Source organism: Echiichthys vipera (assembly GCF_963691815.1).
Source record: "Echiichthys vipera genome assembly, chromosome: 2".
Classification (NCBI taxonomy): Eukaryota; Metazoa; Chordata; class Actinopteri; order Perciformes; family Trachinidae; genus Echiichthys; species Echiichthys vipera.
In genome coordinates this window covers 15699600-15720186 of record NC_139827.1, presented here as the reverse complement: position 1 = coordinate 15720186, position 20587 = coordinate 15699600, and the positions used below count along the sequence as shown (strand labels likewise).

General features: G+C 40.2%; 2 protein-coding genes across 2 annotated transcripts in view; one reads left to right on the top strand and one right to left on the bottom strand.

Annotated features, from left to right (window-relative positions):
- Positions 1 to 342: 342 nt before the first annotated feature.
- Positions 343 to 5745, top strand: cd7al (cd7 antigen-like). Its single transcript, XM_083936255.1, has 5 exons — positions 343 to 483; positions 992 to 1345; positions 2286 to 2672; positions 4375 to 4481; positions 4932 to 5745. The coding sequence occupies exons 1-5, from the start codon at positions 423 to 425 to the stop codon at positions 5139 to 5141; spliced, it is 1119 nt and encodes a 372-aa protein (XP_083792381.1). The 5' UTR covers positions 343 to 422; the 3' UTR covers positions 5142 to 5745.
- A 952-nt stretch (positions 5746 to 6697) lies between these two features.
- Positions 6698 to 20587, bottom strand: part of tnrc6c2 (trinucleotide repeat containing adaptor 6C2) — a 55836-nt gene continuing 41946 nt past the window's right edge. The window contains 9 exon segments of the mRNA XM_083937089.1: positions 6698 to 13611; positions 14318 to 14457; positions 14788 to 14861; positions 16407 to 16622; positions 17830 to 17979; positions 18728 to 18875; positions 18878 to 18918; positions 19069 to 19233; positions 19939 to 20221. Of these exon segments, the coding sequence (XP_083793215.1) occupies positions 13263 to 13611; positions 14318 to 14457; positions 14788 to 14861; positions 16407 to 16622; positions 17830 to 17979; positions 18728 to 18875; positions 18878 to 18918; positions 19069 to 19233; positions 19939 to 20221 (1566 nt within the window). The 3' untranslated portion in view covers positions 6698 to 13262.

The window sequence follows — 20587 nt, the reverse complement described above, 5'->3', positions numbered from 1 at the left end:
TTTTCAAAGCATGTGAGACACAATTAATGCAAATTTTGAAGAAAGAAAAAAATGTGAATGATGCAAAAAGCCTAAAAACACACACACAATCAGAAAAAAAAACTTGAGGGCCCTTGTTGGATACTTCTTAATCTGATTCTCAACCTTCTGTCTCAGCTGTGTTATATTGTTGCTTTTTAAAGATGCAACATTGATATACCATACTGCCTTAAAATGAGCTGATCCAACACATTGTGTTGGTTAGTTCCTCTTGTTAGTCTTGAGGTTTGAAGGTGGAGCTTCGTGAAGTTCCTCATGGTTTCATTTACAGTTAACCAAACTTTTGTCATCCGGTCCTGCGTGCTTGCATGTGTTCTGTCATGTTTTACATCACGCCTCACTTCCATCAGAATCTTAATTAGTGTCTTCTGACATCATTAAAGATGACTGGGGTCCAGTACCTGGCTTGTGTGTGGGCTCTGTTCATCACACAGACCCGATTTGGTAAGTTCATCATTTGGCTGCTTTTTGCCCATTTTGAATTGTACTTGGAGCATAAGAATAAGTATGAGGGAAGTCGTTGGGAGTCAATTTCTTATACCGGGGATGGCCAAAATAACAGGAAAACTTCACGATATAATGCACCGCAGTGAAAAAATTGTCAGATTAATTTACCTTTGGCCTTTTTTTAGGGGGCTGCAGTTTGTTGTGGTATTTTGGGTTATACTCTCAGCGCTAAAACTTGACTCTTACTTTGGCCATCTCAGGTTTATTGAATGGTTTGGTTGCCTGATAACCAAATAGGATTTAAAAAAATAGGGGGTTGCACATCTCCCAATTTAAAATATTTTTAGAGCAGTTTGTTTGACATTTTTTAGAAATAGAATCTAATGTATCATGATAAATGGCTGCTTTTATTTTTAAAACAACTTATGTCTTTAAGTATATCATCAGAATCAGTATATTTACTCGAAAAAAATGTGTATTTTTTTATTTATTTGTTTTAATCAAGTGTGCAGTGACATCCAGTTCTTGGAGAGGAATGAGGGCGGATCTGTTGTTTTTCACTGTGCGGTTGAGCAATGGAACCTTTCGCCCTTTGGTGTCTACCTGAAGCGTAGCTGGCTGCATCCCAGTGAAGTGCTGTTCATGTACACCAAGAGTGACTTCACTTTGAATAATGATGATGACAAGAACCGCATCAGTGTCAGTGGAGACCCAAGCAGTCACACTCTGAATCTGACTGTCTCTCAGCTTAGTGCCAGTGACACAGACCGCTACTACTGTGAGTTTCTTGTGGCCAACCCTACATCTGAAGACGAACAAATACGTGGGAAGACTGAATTCTTCCTCCTTGTTAATGCCGGTGAGTGTTTCTTTTTAAAAAAATTTATCCCACTCACCTGTTTGTCCCCCATATGAGGTTAAACTTTCCAAAACTACCACAAAACAATAAAGCCATGCAAGGGGTTGGCATTTGGAAAATGTATTTAGTTCGGCTGTTTGCTCAGCAGCAGTGATCCCACTAAGCATCACTATCTAATAAGGTATGATTTAAAAGAGGGTTGTAAATATCAAAGATTCTCAATAATGGAGGTGATTTGTAGTCGGAAGGAAAATGGTGGGACTGGAGGGTGAATTAAAGAGCTAGCTAATTATATAAAGTATGTTATGCTCGATGAAGAGGACATGCGCTAAGAGTTGTATAAAAATTCAAAATTGTTGTTCTTTAAACGTTTAAAGAACAACAGCCTGTTAACTAAGGGAAGAGAAAATTGACCTTTTCCTGAACACATCAATATACAGTATGATAAATATTGATATAAACCCCCAAATTAGTAAATGTATATACTGTACATGTGATAACAGCACCATGAATATGCTTTTAATGGTAGATGATTTTATGTTAATTTGTTACATAATATGAATTTATACTTTAGGATACACTGAAGTTCCTGTCCACAAAAGTGTATCTTTTATAACGTAATGGCTAAAGCCTGACAGGAATTAATGGATGATGGGGAGGCCATTCATTGCTGATAATGGACACCTTGTCAGGCATTATCCCTTTTTTGTCCTCAGGTCTCTCTTGCATCATTTTAGTCCTTTCTGGGTACATTTATAGTACATGGGCTCAATATTGCCACTACTGTAATAGTAGTGGCATTATATATAACCATATAATCACCTGAGAACTCCTAACAAGCGTACAGCTGCTTACCCTCCCAAAATATTTTGACAATTCAGAGGAAATGGGGTTTTTCCATGGGTCATATTCTAAGATGTATTCCCTTTCCCCTCTGGAGATGCTCCTGGGTCGGTGGATATAGGGTTGGTTGAGACATGTTCTGGGGGCTCGGCTGTAATCCCCTGTCTCCCCCCACATGGGAAGGCCTTGGCCGTTGAGGGGGTGAATCTGAAGCGGCAGAGGGGCCGGGCACCTGTGGAGGTGTTGTACCACTCAAAGCATCACTACAGCAGCAGCTCTCCATCTGCCGCCTCCTCCTCCCAGTTCCCTGTTGAGAGGGTCCAGCTCTCCTCTGCGCCCGGTCCCAGGGGCATCACCTACAACCTCACCCTAAAGCAGCTGCAGCCAGACGACAGCGCCCTGTACAGCTGCCAGCTGCTCCTGAGTGGCGGGCCCGCCACCAGCACCAGTCTAGGGAGACAAGCGTTCTTTGTTTCTGTTCAAGGTGGGTCATGTCTCAGGGACTTGATCGCCAGGTTTCTTCTTGTTACTTCATTTTGACTTTCAGGTTTTTGAAAATGAAAATCACTTTTCTTACTAAGTTGATGTTCTTTTGTTGCACCAATTTGCGTTTCTCATTTGTGCTGTTGCTTCCGTGTCGGTGTCTGATCAGTCCAGCTCTGATGTCTCAGGATGACAGCCTTCTTCTAACATAACTTCAAATAATAATAACAATGGCTATAACTTCAGCGAAGATTCCACTAATGTTCATATTTGCCAAATCTGTCTCGCAGTATTGTTTTTGTTATATTGTTTTTTTTCTTCTCAATAATGGTTTGAATTGAGTATATTCAGGTGATGTACTGCATGAAAAATGTATTTCTATCTCCTCTTTCTGTTTCTGGTTCCGTTTTCTGTGGGTGTTTGCACAACATGAGGCAATACTAAACATCACAAACAAATTCATTCTTTTCCCCCATACTTAAATCTTAAGTGTTTAATTTGTATAATCAGTCCGTTATCTGATGATATTGTGTGGAGCTGTCCCACTATAGCTGCAATGTCAAGCAACGCAGTTCCATAAACCATTCATTCAGAGACTAAAATTATTTTTAAGTCATAATGGGTAGATATATATATATATATATATATATATATATATATATATATATATATATATATATATATATATATATATATATATATATATATATATATATATATATATATATATATATATATATATATATATATATATATATATATATATATATATATCCATTAAATCACATAAAAAGACCAAAATTAATAATGAATTGCTCGTAGACTAACAAGTGTTGTATTTATCTTATTCCTGCTGTAGCCAATCATTTAGTCCAGAAGTCTCCAAAGATTTTAGCTAAAAGAGAGATGGAGCAGGGGGTACCTGGAGCAGGTAGATATTGTATAATATTTAGTTGTATATTAAAATGGGCCAATAATAATGGGTTGTGTGGTCTAACGCCTATACACAACATTTTAAGGTGCATACAATGCAAAACTATTTTATTAGTATTTTTATTATTCTCAAATGTAACTACCGGTACTGTGGCCGTTTTGTAATGATTTATGTCTTTGTGTAAATGAAAAATGGGCTTGGGGCAAGGGGGTCAGGAAAAGTTAAGAGGTGGACATTATTGTTTTGTTTTTTTAATTTGTTGATAATATTAATATTGACTATCACCATTTTGACCATAGAATATTCTCATATAATTAAGGAGGGTTGACTTCTAATTTAAAAATAGTTGATTCAAGTTCTCTTGAGTCTTGTGTTTGCTGTTGCGCTCATTTCCCACTTTCATTGAGCAAAGCAAATATTACATATTACCTCCTAACAATATCAGACCAATAAGAACCCCTGTTTGCTACGATAACAGGCATTTGTCCTGCTTATGAACAGCTGCCTTAAACAAGGAAGGAAGTTTCGAAGGAAGTTTCGAAGGAAGCGGTTTCAATTCCACTGAACACATTGTATTCGAGTTGTCTTTTGACCACTTACGCTGGTACTAACCTGTATTGCTTTTGTTGTGTTTACCTTAAAATATTATATGAATGTACATGTACGTTTCAGAGGCGGGAAATGCAATGCAGTGGTGGTGTCAGTGTTGTCCCTCAGGAGTGTTTTTGTCCTGCAGCAGCGGTGAATATTTATCTCTGCTTCTTTACAGGTGATCAGTGTGGCTGCTCCAACTACTCCACTCTGCTTTATGCGTTGTCCTCAGCTGTGGGGGTTCTCCTTCTTCTCCTTCTCCTTGGATTTGTGGTGATTTATAAAGTGAGCAGACTTGTGACATAAAATGCACTGCTCTTACACTACGCAAGAGTTGAGGGGGAAAATATCTTATCACAGCTAACAGCACCTGCATGTTGAGCGTACCAGAGAGTTCCTCTGCAGCTAACCACATAACCGCACTAGTTTCATAACTTGTTGCTGTCAGTTGTCAGCATGTTCTTTTTATTCAGTGAGGAAGGTGGTGAAAGCCTTATTCTTCTTTTTAGTTGAGTCTTAAAGTTGTTTTTTTTATGATTTGTGGGCTTGTTGGGTTTTTTTTTAAGTTACAGTCCAACGTATTTTAGTGATTATTAGACTTGGTTAGAACTTCCTTTTAAAGTTGTTGCCTCGACAGAAAATGACTAACTCTGATTTTGACAGGAAATCGAAAGTGTGTTAACTCTGTTTGTTCCCGTCACTGATTTGTTTTCCTCCTGTTTTGATGAACATCAGGGTAAAGCACGCCGCAGTGTCAAGTCACACCCTCAGGCCCCCATATATGAGGAGATGACCGGATTGCAGCATGTCAGTCGAAAACTGGCACCCCGCCATCTGGAGGAAATGGAGGCCTCTGAGTACAGAAACTGCTCTGTGAAGAAATCCTGCCCTGAAAACCATTACGAAAGCCCCATAGGGGTCCTCAGGAGTGAGTCTTTGAAATGAAATATTAGACCTTTGTCACTGGTAAACTTACTGGACGCCAATTACCACTGTGATGTTTCTCCCACAGCTTTCCCCCCGAAAGATTATCCTTGTACTATTTTTAAAAAATCATGTATATTGGAGTGTTAGTGTTTGTATTTTGCCCTTAAGAACCTTTGTTAATGTTGACTGTTTTTGACCTTTTCAGCAAAGTAAAGATACCCTGTGGAGTTTTGTAAACCATTTTTTGATTTCATTTTATTGTTCTTTAGTCTGAACAATTAAAAAATATATAAATAGGGACGGCTGGTGGAACAGTGGTTAGAGCAGGCACCCCACGTAAAGAGGCTGAAGGTCCTTGATGCAGCGGACGGGGGTTCAACTTCAACCTGCAGCCCCTTGCTGCAGGTCTCCTCCTCTCTCTCTCACCATTTCCTGTCCGTCCTATACATAATAAAGGTCTGCCAAAAAAATAACCTTTAAAAAAATTGATAAATAAAAAGCAAGTGTGACACCACATAAAAAACCTACACAATTTCTTGTAATTGAATTGTGCACTGCTTACACATTTCACTATATGTACTGTACTTGTATTTTTGTGACAAATAAAATCTCTTGAATCTCCTGACATTCTATAACTATATTTTTTCAACACCATACTAATGACTTTCCTACGTCATTTATGACATTCTGACATTTTTATGACAAAATATACAACTTCATTAAGTTTTTTGGACATACGATACTATGACTTTATGAAGCTTTTTTATGACATACTATACTATGACTATGACATACTATACTGTGTCTCTATGAAGTTTTTTGATATACCATACTATGACATGCTTTATCCACTTTCTTAGTTATTTTTTACGACATACTATATTTACAAAGTTCTTTACGACATACTATGCTAGGATTTTATTCATGATTTTTTCCCAACATACATTTACCTTTATTTTTTTACTGTATTATGACTTTAAACATTTATATATATATATATATATATAATCTGACTTTTTATTACATTTTAATGATATTTTATACAGAATTTTTTAACAACCTTTTTTGAAGTATTTTATGACGTTCCACACCATGACCTTTAATGTCCTTTTTTTGAGGACATACTTTACCATGACTAGTTTTGGGACATTTCCTGTCATCTCACTGTATGTACTAACATATCTCCCACCCAAACGGATAAACATTCACTTCTGTGTCTCTACTGCACACATTCAACATGCATTAAAATTATAAAATTACTTCAAAATCACACAAAAACAGGTGAAACTAGGAAACCATTAAAAAAAAAAAAAAAGGGACAAGACACCCAGTACAGCCAAGAAAATTTGTAATTTATTAATATAGTCCGAAAGAAGCTCCATAATCCATGGAAACTTTTTTTTCGGTGCATGTCCTTAACAATCACATTCTATGAGGAGAAAAAAGAACAACATTAAAAGCCACGACTTTGTATTTCAGTTACAGACATTTTTCCTTAATTTTTTTTTCTTTTTTTTTTTAAAGTAAAGAGAAAGGCAAAGTACCCCCATTCCCCCACCCACCCTCCTCCCCTTTATAAAACTGACAGCCGTAAAAGTCATGGGCTTTTTTTCTCTCAGTACGACCCACAGTGCTTTAGCAGGATAAGCGCTCATTGGTTAAGGATTACACAGCATGGCAAAAAACGTAAAGTTTTGCTAAAACATTAGATGACAATGATGAGGAGGAGAGAAGGGGGAAGTAGAGTGGAAGAAAGTTGAGCAAGAGACAAAACAAGAACAACCCTACAACAAACCCTGAACCCCAGAGTCTGAGTCGACAAACGCCCGCAGTACAGCAGCTGGGCTTGGACTCTTCCCTCCCACTTGTGCATAGATCATGATCCTTTAAAAACCAGCTTTATTCCTCCACTTTAAACCTGCCTCTAAAAACCATCTGTTACATGTTAAGAAATCTCTGAACTATTGAAATACCTGTCACAGGAACAGACATGTTAACAGACATGTTAACAGACAGGAGAGATGATTAAAAACAAACAAACAAAAAATCTTCTTGCACAAAGCTCCTTGACTACAGGATGGAAAAAAAACCCCATACAAATGCATTTTCGGTCTTTTTGACAATCAAACCATTGATCATTTTAAATGTAAAGCAATTCTACTTAGATTTCACATGTAAAGCACTCCACTTTTTTCAAAGTTGATTCTCAGTCTTATTTGGTAAATATATAACTTGCTACAAACGTTTGTTGTTGCTTTAAAGAAACAATGGTAAACTCTATATTCTGTTAAACTCATGACCTTCAGTGCTTGCTTGGTGTTGAATTGTTTTCGGTTGCTTTTTTCCCCCCACACAAACATTAAACCTAGAAATGATGGAGTTGGTATCTGGAACCCTGGCCTTCCTGAGACAAAATCCACATCTTTTATGAGTGTGCAAGATAGTGAGCAAACTGCGTCGCTTACAGGAAACATAAAATCACAAATCAATACATACAGAGATAGTCTGTCGATACTAAAAGAGAACTTAAAAATTGAAATATGACAACACTGATCTATCCCAGAGTTCTTAAAGTAGCATAAATCTTCATTTTGCAAGATTTTCATGTCCATATTTGATGGAAGATGAAATTTGTCTTTTTTTATTTACAACATTCCTGTCATAAATTCCCATTTCCTTGAACTTCAGACAAATTAAATGCTTGTAAACGACAGGTGGCTTCCGCAAAAAAATAAAACTAAAAACAAACACAAACAGAAAAGATAGGCACCTCTGAAATGAGTCTTGTAACAAACTCACCTCCCACACATTATCCCTTTCCATTTCTCCATGAAGTTAACATAGGGATTACTACATAGTCCTTCTACAGCTATCTATGGCCACAGTTCTGTATTTTTTCCCCTTTTTTAGTTTTGTAGTTTTTTTTAGACTTTTACATTTTTTGTTTTTTTCTCCATTTTTTTGTATAGTTGGAACAAAATGGTGCAGTACTCAATGATAATCCTTGTATTGGATTATTCCACAATAAAAGCCACTATAAGGTAGATAAACTTTTTACAGATAGAATGAAAAAAAATCCATTAAGTCCTTGAGTAAACATGTACACATGAATTGTCACCATCTCCCCTCCGTACTTAGACTCGTTTATCTACGATTAGCTGAGTGAGGGGTAGAAGACACTCAGTGCAACGTTAGAAGATAATAACAATGTCCATCAGAATTTTTTTTGACAGAACAAAAAAGAAAAACAGACAAAATATAACATACTGAGTGGATCATAACAGCAGGCCATGTGCCTGGTACACACAGTTTCTTGTGCACACATTCATACAAACATCTGACTTTCAAGCACACATCTAAGAGGACTTTTGCATTTTTTCTCAAAGATTTTGTATGTTACTGCAATACATGTTTTAATATTCTCTAAAAGCCCCTAAGTGTACCTGTCAGATGGAAAGAACAAAAAAGAATAACTTCACATTACATTATTGGTGCTCCATGATTCAAGTATTTGAGTTCAATATTTTGTCTTGTTTTGATATGTTTGTGATTTTTTTTTAACGACTGGTTGGGTTGGGCTTTTAGACAGTTTAGTTAAACAAATGCACATATATACAGTACAAGCACTTCAAAGTACTGTAATATGTCATCAAAATCAGAACGTGCATATCCATCTCCATATGAGAAAGACTTAGCTTTCAATCAATCAAGTATCAGTTTACACCCGACCCAAATTCTTTCCTTCGTATCACTTATTTGCGGGGAAAATACATATTGCTCATTTTTCAGTTGTATTAAACCAAGACCTTTCAAACAAAAATTAAAAGTTTCAGAGGTTACGATCCAAGAAGTCTGAAGAGGTGATACCACACACCCAACTCACAGTATATATATATATATATATATATATATATATATATATATATAGATAGATATATGTAGTGTATACATATATACTGTAATCTAGAACAGAGCTGTAGAGAGGAGAACCTCTCGATGCTGGTGCAGCATGGGAAACCCCCTTCACTGTCGGGGTTCTCCAGTTAGTACAGGATGCTGGGAGGTCCTCGGCTATTGGGTCTGTCTGAGCTTGGATCAAGGCAGTTACAGAAACAGGCAATAGTGATTTTTGCTTGTGTGCTGCAGGACTGCAAGTCCTGAAAGGTAGCCTTTTCCCGTTTTCTTGTTTATTTTTTTAAGATTTTTTTTAAAACTTTTTTTTAAAATGTTCTTAAGACTGTGTACCTCTTGAAATGTGCCCCTCTCCTCCTGCTGATGCAGAGTAAGGAGAGTGAGGCTGATACAGTGGGCCCAAGCCATCTGGGTCTGTGGAAATGTACAGTTCAGAAGGCCTGCTTTGAGCAGGACACAAACATAAAAACGAGATAAATACAGCATCCACAAAAAGGCACCCCGGCCACCAGTCTACTCCTTTAGATGGTGGTAGTAGAGGCTGATTACCGGAGACGTTTCAGCTAGAAGTGCAGAGCTTTAACATATTATAGATCTTTTTTTTTCACTTAGATTTTTTAGCATTTTTAAGATTTTCATGTCAAACTTCATAAAAATGACGTTAAAATGCGATTTCATTTTTGGTTTTAAAAAAATATGTACCCGGGATTACCCATCATCAACTGTGCACTGTAGCAAACTGGAACCCCCAACTGAGTAAAGATTTTCTCCTTAGCATGGGGCATTCCCCACAAAAGCATAAAAAAAACATCTCAGTCATTTAAGGGTGTGATGCTGCCGCCCATTTGTTTGATCCCTCCTGTCCCCCACTGCACCCTCTGCAAAGGTTATCAAAGCTCCTCCAAACTGGAAACAGAAGTGCTCTCCATAAAGATACAGTATGACACAGCAAATTTATATTGGCACATTACGTTGGCAACTTTAACACGCAATAATGGGCCCCCGGAACAGTAACGATAGCCTCCATTTTGAGAAAAGGATTCAATACAAGCCTTTTCCCTTCCAATTAGGATTAGGTTCGAGGCATGAGGTCCGTACATATTGTTGCGCAGATGGTCTTTTAATTTAAGACTTTGCTCTCACAGTAGAAATTACAGATAATGGAGAGCTGCATCTCATACTTGGTATCATTTACTCCCCTACCCTGAGATCAAGCTGGACAGAAGTGTCTTCAGCGCAGAGAGAAAGGCTGACCTTTGATAAAGTGTTCGGACTTTAGTATATGACAGTGTTCTGGTGGCTTAGCCTGACTGCACAGAAACAGCAGCCATTCTGAAGTGCTGACAGAAGTGCACAGGGGACGAGGGTTAGGGTTTGCCAAGCTCTGGGAGGAGTGCTCTTTCCGAAGTCAGGTTCGGCGTGCTGTAAAGGGCCCCAGCCTCTAGTCTTTTGCATAGAAACAGATAGGAGGGCCTGTTGGTGCCTGGTCAGGGGAGGGCTACTGGGTCTGGTTGAGGTGAAGAAGGAGAGGAGGCTATAGGGTAGCAGCTAGGCAAAGGGCAAGGGGGGGACAGCCTGCGGGCAGGCGGAGCAGCTTGGAGCAACAAACACCCACACCCCCCGTCTGAGTCACCCTATTTTTTTTTTTTTTTTTTACACATCTCAAGATACTACCTGGAAATACTACAGAATACTGTCAAACACAAAAGCATGATCAGTTAAAAACAAATAGACAATCAATAACGCTCTGTCGTATTGATCCTCGTTTTGCATTCAATACACAGGATGAACATACAGAGGCACCTCTGACCAAAGTGTTTCTGCATATGAACAGTGAAGGGCTAGTTCAGCAGCCAGTATTTTTTAGACCACTGCATGTAGACAAAAATTACATCATAACACGTTGAAAAAAATAAAGTCAAAATGATCTTCTCCAAAAAAATAAAAAGTACACTGGCAAAAATTCCAGAAATATGACTATTACATCTTCCAGCTAAAGTGATCTTTGTGTCAAAGAACTGAGAGATGGGGGAGAGGGCAGGACGACAGCAGGGTCGAGTGGTGGCTGGCACCCCGATGGAGATGCCGTGTGTTGCGGAGAGCCGCGATTGGCCAGTCTTGGAGGAAATGCATTTCTTGCCAGACTGAGGGAGGGTCAAGTGGAGCCCGGGAGGAAGCGCTGTGCTATGGGGCTGCCGCTTGACACCCTGAGGGCCACAGCAGAGAGGCACTCAGTGGACACTCCCCCTCCCCCACTCCACTTACCCACTGGCTGGCCAGCGGGTGTCAGAGACAGCTGACCTTGCAAGTCTAGTGCCTCCAAACAGAACAAGGCTAAACATTTGGAGTAACAGTGATATTCACTTTGATGTTGTTCAAAGAAGGAAAGAAAAATAATAATAAACTGAAGTTTTCCCCAAAGTCCAATGGTACATTTCAGTTTTGTTTCCCTTCATCCTGCTGCTACCAGAGGAAAAAACGTCCGACACATTTCCAAGGAATAGATATAGTACATAAAAGAGCATTATTTTTTTTGTTGACGTTTTCAATGTTTATGCTGCTCCTTTTTTGATTTATTGGATTGCAGTTGAAGCGATTTGCTCTTCATAAGTGCTATGATAAAACCCTTTGAATTTATAAAAGTCTTAGTCTCTTTTGTTTGTACAGTACCAAACGCAAGGAACACTCGTAGGTCTACTGCATTAGGAGGAGCCCCTCTTATTTGGTATTGTGCCAGATACCCAGAACCATCCAATCCCGCTGTAGATTCAGTCTCTGTTGGGTGTGGCTGTGGCACGCAGAGAGGAAGTGTGCATTATTGTGTACCCAGTGTCACTCTTTAGTACAGTTTGCTGCATGCACAGTTCAACAGTTGCTTCTTCCTCTTTGCAGAGTTTTCCCAACAGCTTCAGGGGAATTGGCGGCCTGGAGGGAATCCAAGTTTTGAAGGGGGGGGGGGGGGGGGGGGGTGTTGAGTTCCAAAGTCTTTTGCTGCAAACAGCAACAATCAAAAAACAAAACAAAAGAGAAACCAGCTCCGGTGGACAGAGTATGGACGGAAGAAAGGTCTATGTTGTATATTGCACAATGTAACTGTCACATGAAGGTGAAATTGTGTCCTTTTTTCCCCTCCGAAAACTGGCTGACCATACAGACAGCTGGGCTTCATAACAAATCTGACAATAGAAAATTCAACAAAGCACCAGCGGGCGACTGGGTTGAAGGTGACCAGAAGGATCTGGGCTTGCAGACGTCAATGATTAGGTGCCACCGGACATACGTAGACATGTACGGAAACGGAGACACGCAGCAAGGTTGACAAATAATCTTATCTCAGCTTATATGTTTTGATAGATATAAAAAAAATGCGCTTGGGTCTAAAAAAAAAAACATTTAATAGCTGTGTCAATCCCTTTGAGAATACAATTCAAAATAATTAAGCTGATGATTGGTAGGGCCAGTTGCATGGCCAGGCCTTCTTACTGCCCAGTGACAGAGTTGGTCACCAGTCATGTCCTGTACCACTTGCTGGCTCAGAGGTGAAACTGTGCAAGATTTCAGCTATTTCTTCAGTTACAAAACAAACTAAAAAAGGCGGCTTGGGGAGGACCTGGGCCAGAGAGCACTTAAGGCTAATATTAGTGCTGAGTAACAAACATCAACATAACTAGTAAAGGTCTTTGAACCACATCGTTGGCCATGGACATGCTGGGAATGGTCGTTTTAAGTCTTATTTTGGGATGATTTTTTTTTTGGTGGGGGGAGGTAAAAGGAAAGTCTCAGATGGCAGCTTTGATTGCTTCTCCTAAAAACACTTCACACAGAATGTCATGTATACTTATGGAAAAAACTAAAAACACTTAAAAGGTTTCTTTGTGTTGTGTCTCATTTCAGTTTGTTTTATATTATGCATTTCAAAAAATGTTAAAAAGGAAAAACAATATAGCTTTTTCTCCTCCATAAAGGTAAACCAAACAAAAAAGGGACAAAAGCAAAACAGAAGAACTGGAGTCTGTAGTCTGTGTGGTTGGGACCCGGCCTTCTGTTTCACAATTCACAGTTCAAAAAAGTTCAAATTGATACTGATTATCGCCACATGATTTGCTTGGGTTTTGCTCCTGTTTATATTGAATTTTTTTTTTTTTTTTTTTTCACCCCACCCTCCACCGATGGCTTACATGACATGGTGGTGGGTTGGTTGGTTGGTTAGTGTATGGTGGCGTCATCCTACATGGACTCCCCACTCAGCAGATCTCCAGGCAGCAGGGTGTTAATAGGTGTGGGGCTCCCAATCACACGGGTGTCCTCTCCGCTCGGTGGTCCCCACAGGCTGGAGTATTGGGGCACACCACCCCACAGTAGGTCGCCTCCACTGGGCTTGCCTCCGCCTCCACCGCTGCTCCACTGGCCAATAGAGTGGGACTGTGCTGCCCCGCCCATCCGGTTTTGATTGGTTCCCGGGTTGGCTTGCCAGCTAGTGGTGTTGGTCCCCAGCGACTGGCCTTGTGCAAAGAAGCGGTTCACCTCCTCCTCGCCAGCAAACTCTGCGAGGATGGTGGTGTTTCCAAGCACACACCTTGCAGAGGACAGAATAGTAAATCATAAGTCCTATATTGACAATTCAACCAGAAATAAGGAACTCTTATTTTTCATATTATGAAAATGTGTGCTTTCAGTAAAAATGGGACAGCATATAACTGACACTCTTTAAGCACAAAATACTGATTTTTAGGCCTTAACTACACTTTTATGCTTTTTTTGTTCCCTGCCATAACCACATTTTGTGCTGCTGATAATGAAAAGTGGGTCACATATCTTGCATTTTGTTTCCATGACAACACGCTGCAGTAGCTGCTACTATTAGTAAAGTAAAATTAGGGCATCAGACACTATATAGCTAATAGCAATAGCTAATGTGCCCCCAGACTGGATCTGCGCTGGTGTTTCCTACCATTTCATTTTGATTATTACAATGACTGTTATATTACAATACAGCTGACTGACGCATGACTCACCACGTCCTCTTCCATGTGACTGCCGAGATACAAAAATAACACTATCTACACTCCAAAAAGCTGAAGTGTTCTCAGCATGGGAAAATACCGTTAAGAAACCAGGAACATTAGGTTTTCCCTGAGTGTTGCCCATTTTCTTTCTCCATAATCGCTGCTTCACTTTAATATAAAAAATAGGCATCGGAAGTTGAGGAACTATGAATGTTTCCATACTTTATGTTTGCTATACCCAGGTTGAATGATGTAGGAGACTTTGCTGAGGCTTACATGTGCAGAGACTTCTGGGCCTTTGCGGCCTCGTCCTTGGAGCTGTAACGCACCACAGCGTTCCCCTGGGTCAGGTTGAGGTGGAATGTGATCAGGGGGCCGTGCTGCATGCACAGGGTCCGTAGAGTTGAACCATCAATCTGGAGCACAACAGAAGATTTCAGTCAATATCTTTATTTGACATTATACTGTATTTATCCATACTCTACTTTTGAATTTAATTGTTTTCTTTCTTTTTGTGAAATGTACTTATATTCCATCTGCTGAATATGTTTATATGTATATTCTTTCTACGTCAAGTGCTTTGCAACTAAAAGTGCAGGCCCATATTTGCTACATTTTAACTATCCTACCCCCTAAGCCATCAGATAAGTTGTTTTAGACATAGAAACCATCCATGACCAGATCTATCTTTGAATTCCAGCCTTACTCATAATACACAGTGGCTTCTGTCTAGCAGAATTACATACCTGGGGGGTGAGATTCCTCAGCACCAGCCAGCTGCTGGTCCTGTTGGAGCTGTCGGTACTCCAGGTGGTTCCCTCTGTGACAGAAAAGTCAATATAATGTTAAGTATTAGGTGTAACAAGGAAACCAAAGTGGGAAAGCTGCAGAGTTTGTCACGATAAAATGATCTTTGAATAACAAGCATTTTTTTTCACACTACACTCACAACAGTACCCTTATAACAGAACTCTAAAAGTGTTACTATTCGAACTATACCTTCCTATGAAATCATTTGTGGTTTTTTCAGCCATTAGATTGTTTTTTTTCAAGAGGGACCTGGAGCTCTTGGCCGAGGTCAGAGTTTAACTTTTCAAACCACAGCAACCTTCCACCAACTGTTATTTACATATTTCCACACACGATTCTTGCCTACACTACTACAAGTATATTTTTCTCTTCAATCTGCATGAACTTAGACGTGTTATATCAAAACAAGGTCACATGTATGATGTTTAAATGAGGCTTTTCGCAGAGCCGGTAAACCTCAAGATGTCAGTTTAGCAGGGTGTGTTCACTCAACCTTTAGTGCTGTCAGCACACAGTCGCAGCTGTGAACTTTGGCACACCTACACATCTTCAGTCACGTCTGTGTTTGCTGGATGTGAAACACATCATAGATCAAAATATATTGCTTTCACTTTGGTGAAAGTTGTCTTCAATTCAAGGCTATGTTGAAACTCATTTATTTAATCTCATTGTAAATACCAGGTCAATAAATTACTTTTGCATCTCAGAAAAAGTCATTACAGCCACTTCTTCCTTAAGCCCAGCTCAGACCAAAGATTTGCGACGATACGGAACAGTTTTAGAACGTTGCAGGTAAACGCTGCAGTTGTGTGAACTGGCCCATCTCTTCTGGTCTGCGACTCAGCTCGTCAAGTCGCCAGCAGCTGGTTTTAGAACGTAAGACACGTCACCTGTTTCAACAGCCAATTAACTTATGCAAAGTACACTGGCAAAGTTACTTAGAAACTGTCAGCTGGTCGACAAAAAGTTTTGGACGGAGGCTCAACTAGCGCATGAGAGAAAGAAAAAGAGACAGAAAGAGAGAGAGAGAGAGACAGAGCGAGTGTGATAAAGCTAAAGTCAAATCCAGCTATGGAAAAAAGCCTGAAAAATAAAAAGTTAAAATGGAAGTACAGAGAGTTGTTGCAATGGAGATGATACACTGTCTCGCCTTGTCTCACTGGTAGGTGGCAGGTTTTAGAACGTTCTAGACCTGAACATTGCAAGTAGTTGCATGTTTCAACTCGTCTTGTTGTGAATATTTGGTCTGAACTGGGCTTTTGTTATAGGACTAGAGATTGTAATGCTCTCAATATACAGTATTTGTAGGAGATCTACTCCTGGTAAGGAGTAGTCTCAGGTGTCACCTCAAAGTGTCAACGGACTTAGCAATGTTACCCAGGTATAGAATGTATGTGGCCAACCAACACAAAAAGATGCAACATTAACCAATTATTTCTTTCTTACAACATAGTGCTTTGAAATTCAGTTGAAATTGCAGGTGAAAATTCAAGTCAGTTCCAACAAGCGTTGCTAAGAGAAATGAGGGTATTGTAGTTTAGAGAAGAGTGCTCACCAGAGGAGTAGGAACCACTCCAGCCTTGGGACAGGCCCAGTGAGTTTCCACCCCAGGTGGAAGAGGGCTTGTTGTTGGTGAGGCCTGGCGGGGGCCGGGAAGGGGCTGCGTTGCTGCGCTGCCCCTGAGGGACTTTCCACAGCTCATGGGACAGAGAGGCTTGACTCTGAGAGATGGGCCCAGGGGACCAGGTGGACTTCATGTCAGACAGTTTACCTTTACATGGAGAGAGGGTGGGGAGATAGAGGAGGACAGACAAAGTAACAGACAAAGATAATTAGTTACGGGCTTCCAACAAGGCATTTAAGTTCATGATCCCCTTACTGGTTTAGCTAATGCCAACTATACCTTCAGTGGGTCTTAATGTTTCCATAATATCATTTTATCCACCAAATAATTCTACAATAATTCTACACCAAAACATGCAAAAAAAGTGGCATACTTGTGCACTAACAATGAGCACTGCATCTACCTGAAATCCTTCTGCAGTCAAAGTAAATGCAATCAAAATACCAAAGAATGTTAAAGTAGACACACATACTTGCTGAAGTGAAAGTAGAAACTATGTCAAACATTAAGAAGTTCAAATTCATCAAGTACTGCTTTTCCTTCAGAATTTGTGTAAATGCACAAACAAAGTGTCTCGAAAAAGCATATTTTAAGAATCACATGTCAAATGAAATATTCACAAAGTAAAAATGTTGTTTTAATCATAAAGCACAGACAGGAAAACACACACCCACGCACACAAACACAGGGTGTGTCTGATGTCAAGACCGGCAGGGGTGAGGCATTGTTTTTTTGGGGGGGTTGGGTTAAAGAAGCACAGATGGTTGAAGGTCACACTCAAGTGAGGTTGTTGTTTTAGTATTGGTACAGGTGTTGTCTAAAGGCACTGAGAGCACAAGTTTAGGAGTAAAAGAAGGGTACACAGTTCAGGGGTTGGGTAAGGTTCAGGATAGTAGTAGGGAGCCTAAGACTAAATGCTGATCAGGGCTCCCATTTGGATGAGGAGAGGTTTGGCAGGTCCACACATGGAGGGAAGATACTCTGGATGTGTACCTGAGCTGTCTCCATCAGAGGACAACAGACTGAAAGAGCTAGAGTAGCCACTGACAGGCCAGTCACTGCTGGTTTGAGGCAGAGAGCCATTCTGAAGTGGCGGAGCTGGGGAAGTGGCTATATGATTGTAGAGGTGCCAGTGTTGTGACCAGAGACAGAGAGAAAGAGAAACAAGGAAATTTATGTATGCATCAGTACAACCACATGATACTGGCACCTGTGGTGTAGTATAGATAGTAACATGGGTAAGCACAGTAAATATCAATTTAAAATAATTCTGATTTACTAAATATAGCATGTTTTTGGTTTAGGACTACTAGTTTTCCTAAATTAATATTTGTGGCTTTACTTCTGTTCTTACCTCCGTTTCTGTCCCGCAACAGGTATCGATTGACGTCGTGAATGTTGGTGTTGATAGTGGGACCGCTGGGGACGCTGCCAGGCGTCATGTTGGGGTCATTTTCAGGGTCGATGTTCTGAAGGCCCTTCCATGGAACACCCGGGCAGAACTCTAATGGAGCATTAAAATAAAACCACTTTATTAAGGGTTTTTGAAAGCAAAAAGATTAGATCTTGAGGAACTTTTTGCCATCTCATGACTTTCCCACAGTTTAAGTAATTCACACAAGCCTGTTTTTATTCATAGGCTGATAGAACTGGTGCAGAAAATATGAACTAGTCAGTTCCTCTTTTTTTTTCATATTGTAGTAAAACCTTTAGCATTGTATTTTGGACTTGTATAGATTTTACATACAGCGTGAAAATGAGTATGAATACTTTTTATATGGATCCCCAATAGTTGCTATTACAGTGGCAGTTGTTCTTGCTGAGGATAATGAATCAGACTCACAAGACATTTTGACATGTCACAATAGGAAAAACATTAATAATGTCCATTTAGCTGCTTCAGTCTCAGGGTCCTGGTGTTGTGCATGCTGTCTCTCTGTCATGACTTACTGTGACAGTTGAACAGAACATAGACATTGTTAATGTTATCAGTAACTGCCAGTATCACTATTGACAAATACATTAAACGGCACTGCACAACCACACAGTTGTTTTCAATTACTCTGCAGGATTAGACATCTAGGTAGGTTGAAGCTACGGTGGGATTTAAATGAATTTACATAACTGCATCTACCAATGTGAATGATAACAGAGAAAGTAGAAAAGATTCAATTAGGAAACATTTGTGAAAACACCTGTGTGTGTTGATGTGTAGATGCTTTAATGGTAATTTGTTTGCATTTTCTCCTTACCTGGGGGCCAGTTAATGTTGCTCCCGTTGGAGATCTTTTCATTGGGGCTCTTGCCCTGACCCCAGCTGTCCGGGGGCACCAGGGGGCTGTTGGGGGACTCAGAGCTGGACATGAGATTGTAAGGGCTGTAAGAGTCCTCCAGCTGGGGGGGTTCCCAGGGGGGCCCAGGTTAGAGGCAGCAGATATGGCACCTAGCATGTGCAAAGAAAATAAGACAATAAGAGAATAAACTGAACCTAATCACCCAAATTCATTATTTGTTCCGCTTTAGAGACCTGCATGGACATTTTACTCCCCCTCTACCAGTCCTTGTATGAGGCCTTTGTTTTTCTTTGACATACCGTGCTTATTGAGGTTGTTCTCCATGTTTGAGGAATTGCCAGAGAGGCTGTCCATGGAGTTGGAGTGTGTCCACTGGGACAGGCGGGATTGGGGCTGAGGGGGCTCCTTTAGGGACAAACCCCCAACCTCCATGCAGTTTACATTCATGTTTGGATTGAGTCCAGCTACACACACACACACACACACACACACACACAAATGCAATCTTTTAAATGTAGTCATAATATGCAATTCAGTTGGTTAGCGAAGTGTTGAGTGTTGCTATGGTTGCTTGTGAGAAAGAACAACATGGCCAATGAGGTTTACAGTGCACCATCAGTTCTAAAATTTTGAAGAAATTTGGAACTTAAAAGAAGGCAGGTTAACATTTGTACAGTCTGTAAAACATCTATTTAGTCTAGCGCTAGTCCACCAAATCCTAAAACGCACCTTGTGACACGCTGTGTGGAAAATTCTAGTAACATTACAGCTAGCACAAGCATGAACATACAAGACAAAGATAAGGATCTTAAAAGCAAGATTTAAGGTAATCACAGCGTCTAAAGCCTGTTTTATTGCTCAGGACCTAAATCTTTGGAGGTTTGTTTGATCATACAGTCTTTTTTGTCTATCTCTGTCTACTGGAAAAGTAAAAAAACACAATGACATGTTATTCTGAAAAAATACATTTATCTTACATCTTCTTCCCATGCCTTAATGTAACAAAAATACTTAGGATTCCCTGGTCTTTTATAAAATATCTATTTGAAGGTAAAAAGCAATGCCAATTCTATGGAATGAGCAGAGGAAAAAGCATACTCTCAACAAGCACACTACATTTTAGCCAAACAATTCTTTACAACTTTGTGTTGTCCCCATCCCAGACTCACAGAGAGGATAGGTGCTGTAGGCGTTGGGTGAAGACGGTGGCTCTTTGGTGTGCAGTGTGTCGGCTAGGCCCGGAGCCTGGTGTGGGCCTGTGTACGGGTCCAGGGTTGATTTGCCGGAACCATGGCCTCCGATAGGGCCACCGGGGGGATGCAGACCAGCGGAGGAGGAGGAAGTGGAGGAGGAATGAGAGGGAAGTTGCTGCTGCTTCATCAGCAGCGCTTGGTACAGCTGACGTTGGTGCTGCTGGATCTGCTGCTGCATGTTGGTGATTGTACGTGCAACCTGGGAGAGAGAGGAAGCAGTGTCAAGACTGTGTATCATAAAAAGCAATTTGGGCAATGAGAGGGAGGAAAACAAGAAGATTAATCCAACTATGTGGTGGAAAAAGTATGATGGGCAAAAAAATTAAGAAAAAAAGGAAAAGAAAGAGGAGGAAGCAAAACAGAGGGTAAAGGGAAAGGGTGAGAAAATAAGAGGATGAAAAGGTCTTTAAAAAAGTGGAAGGAGAGGTGGTATGGGAGGTGGAGAAAAATAGAGGGAAATACAAGCACTTGTTCATCCCCTCTTTCAACAGCTCCTACCTTGCAGCAGGCAGCTGATGTCTAACAAAACACACAGTCTGACCAACATTTAGAAAAAGAGAACAAG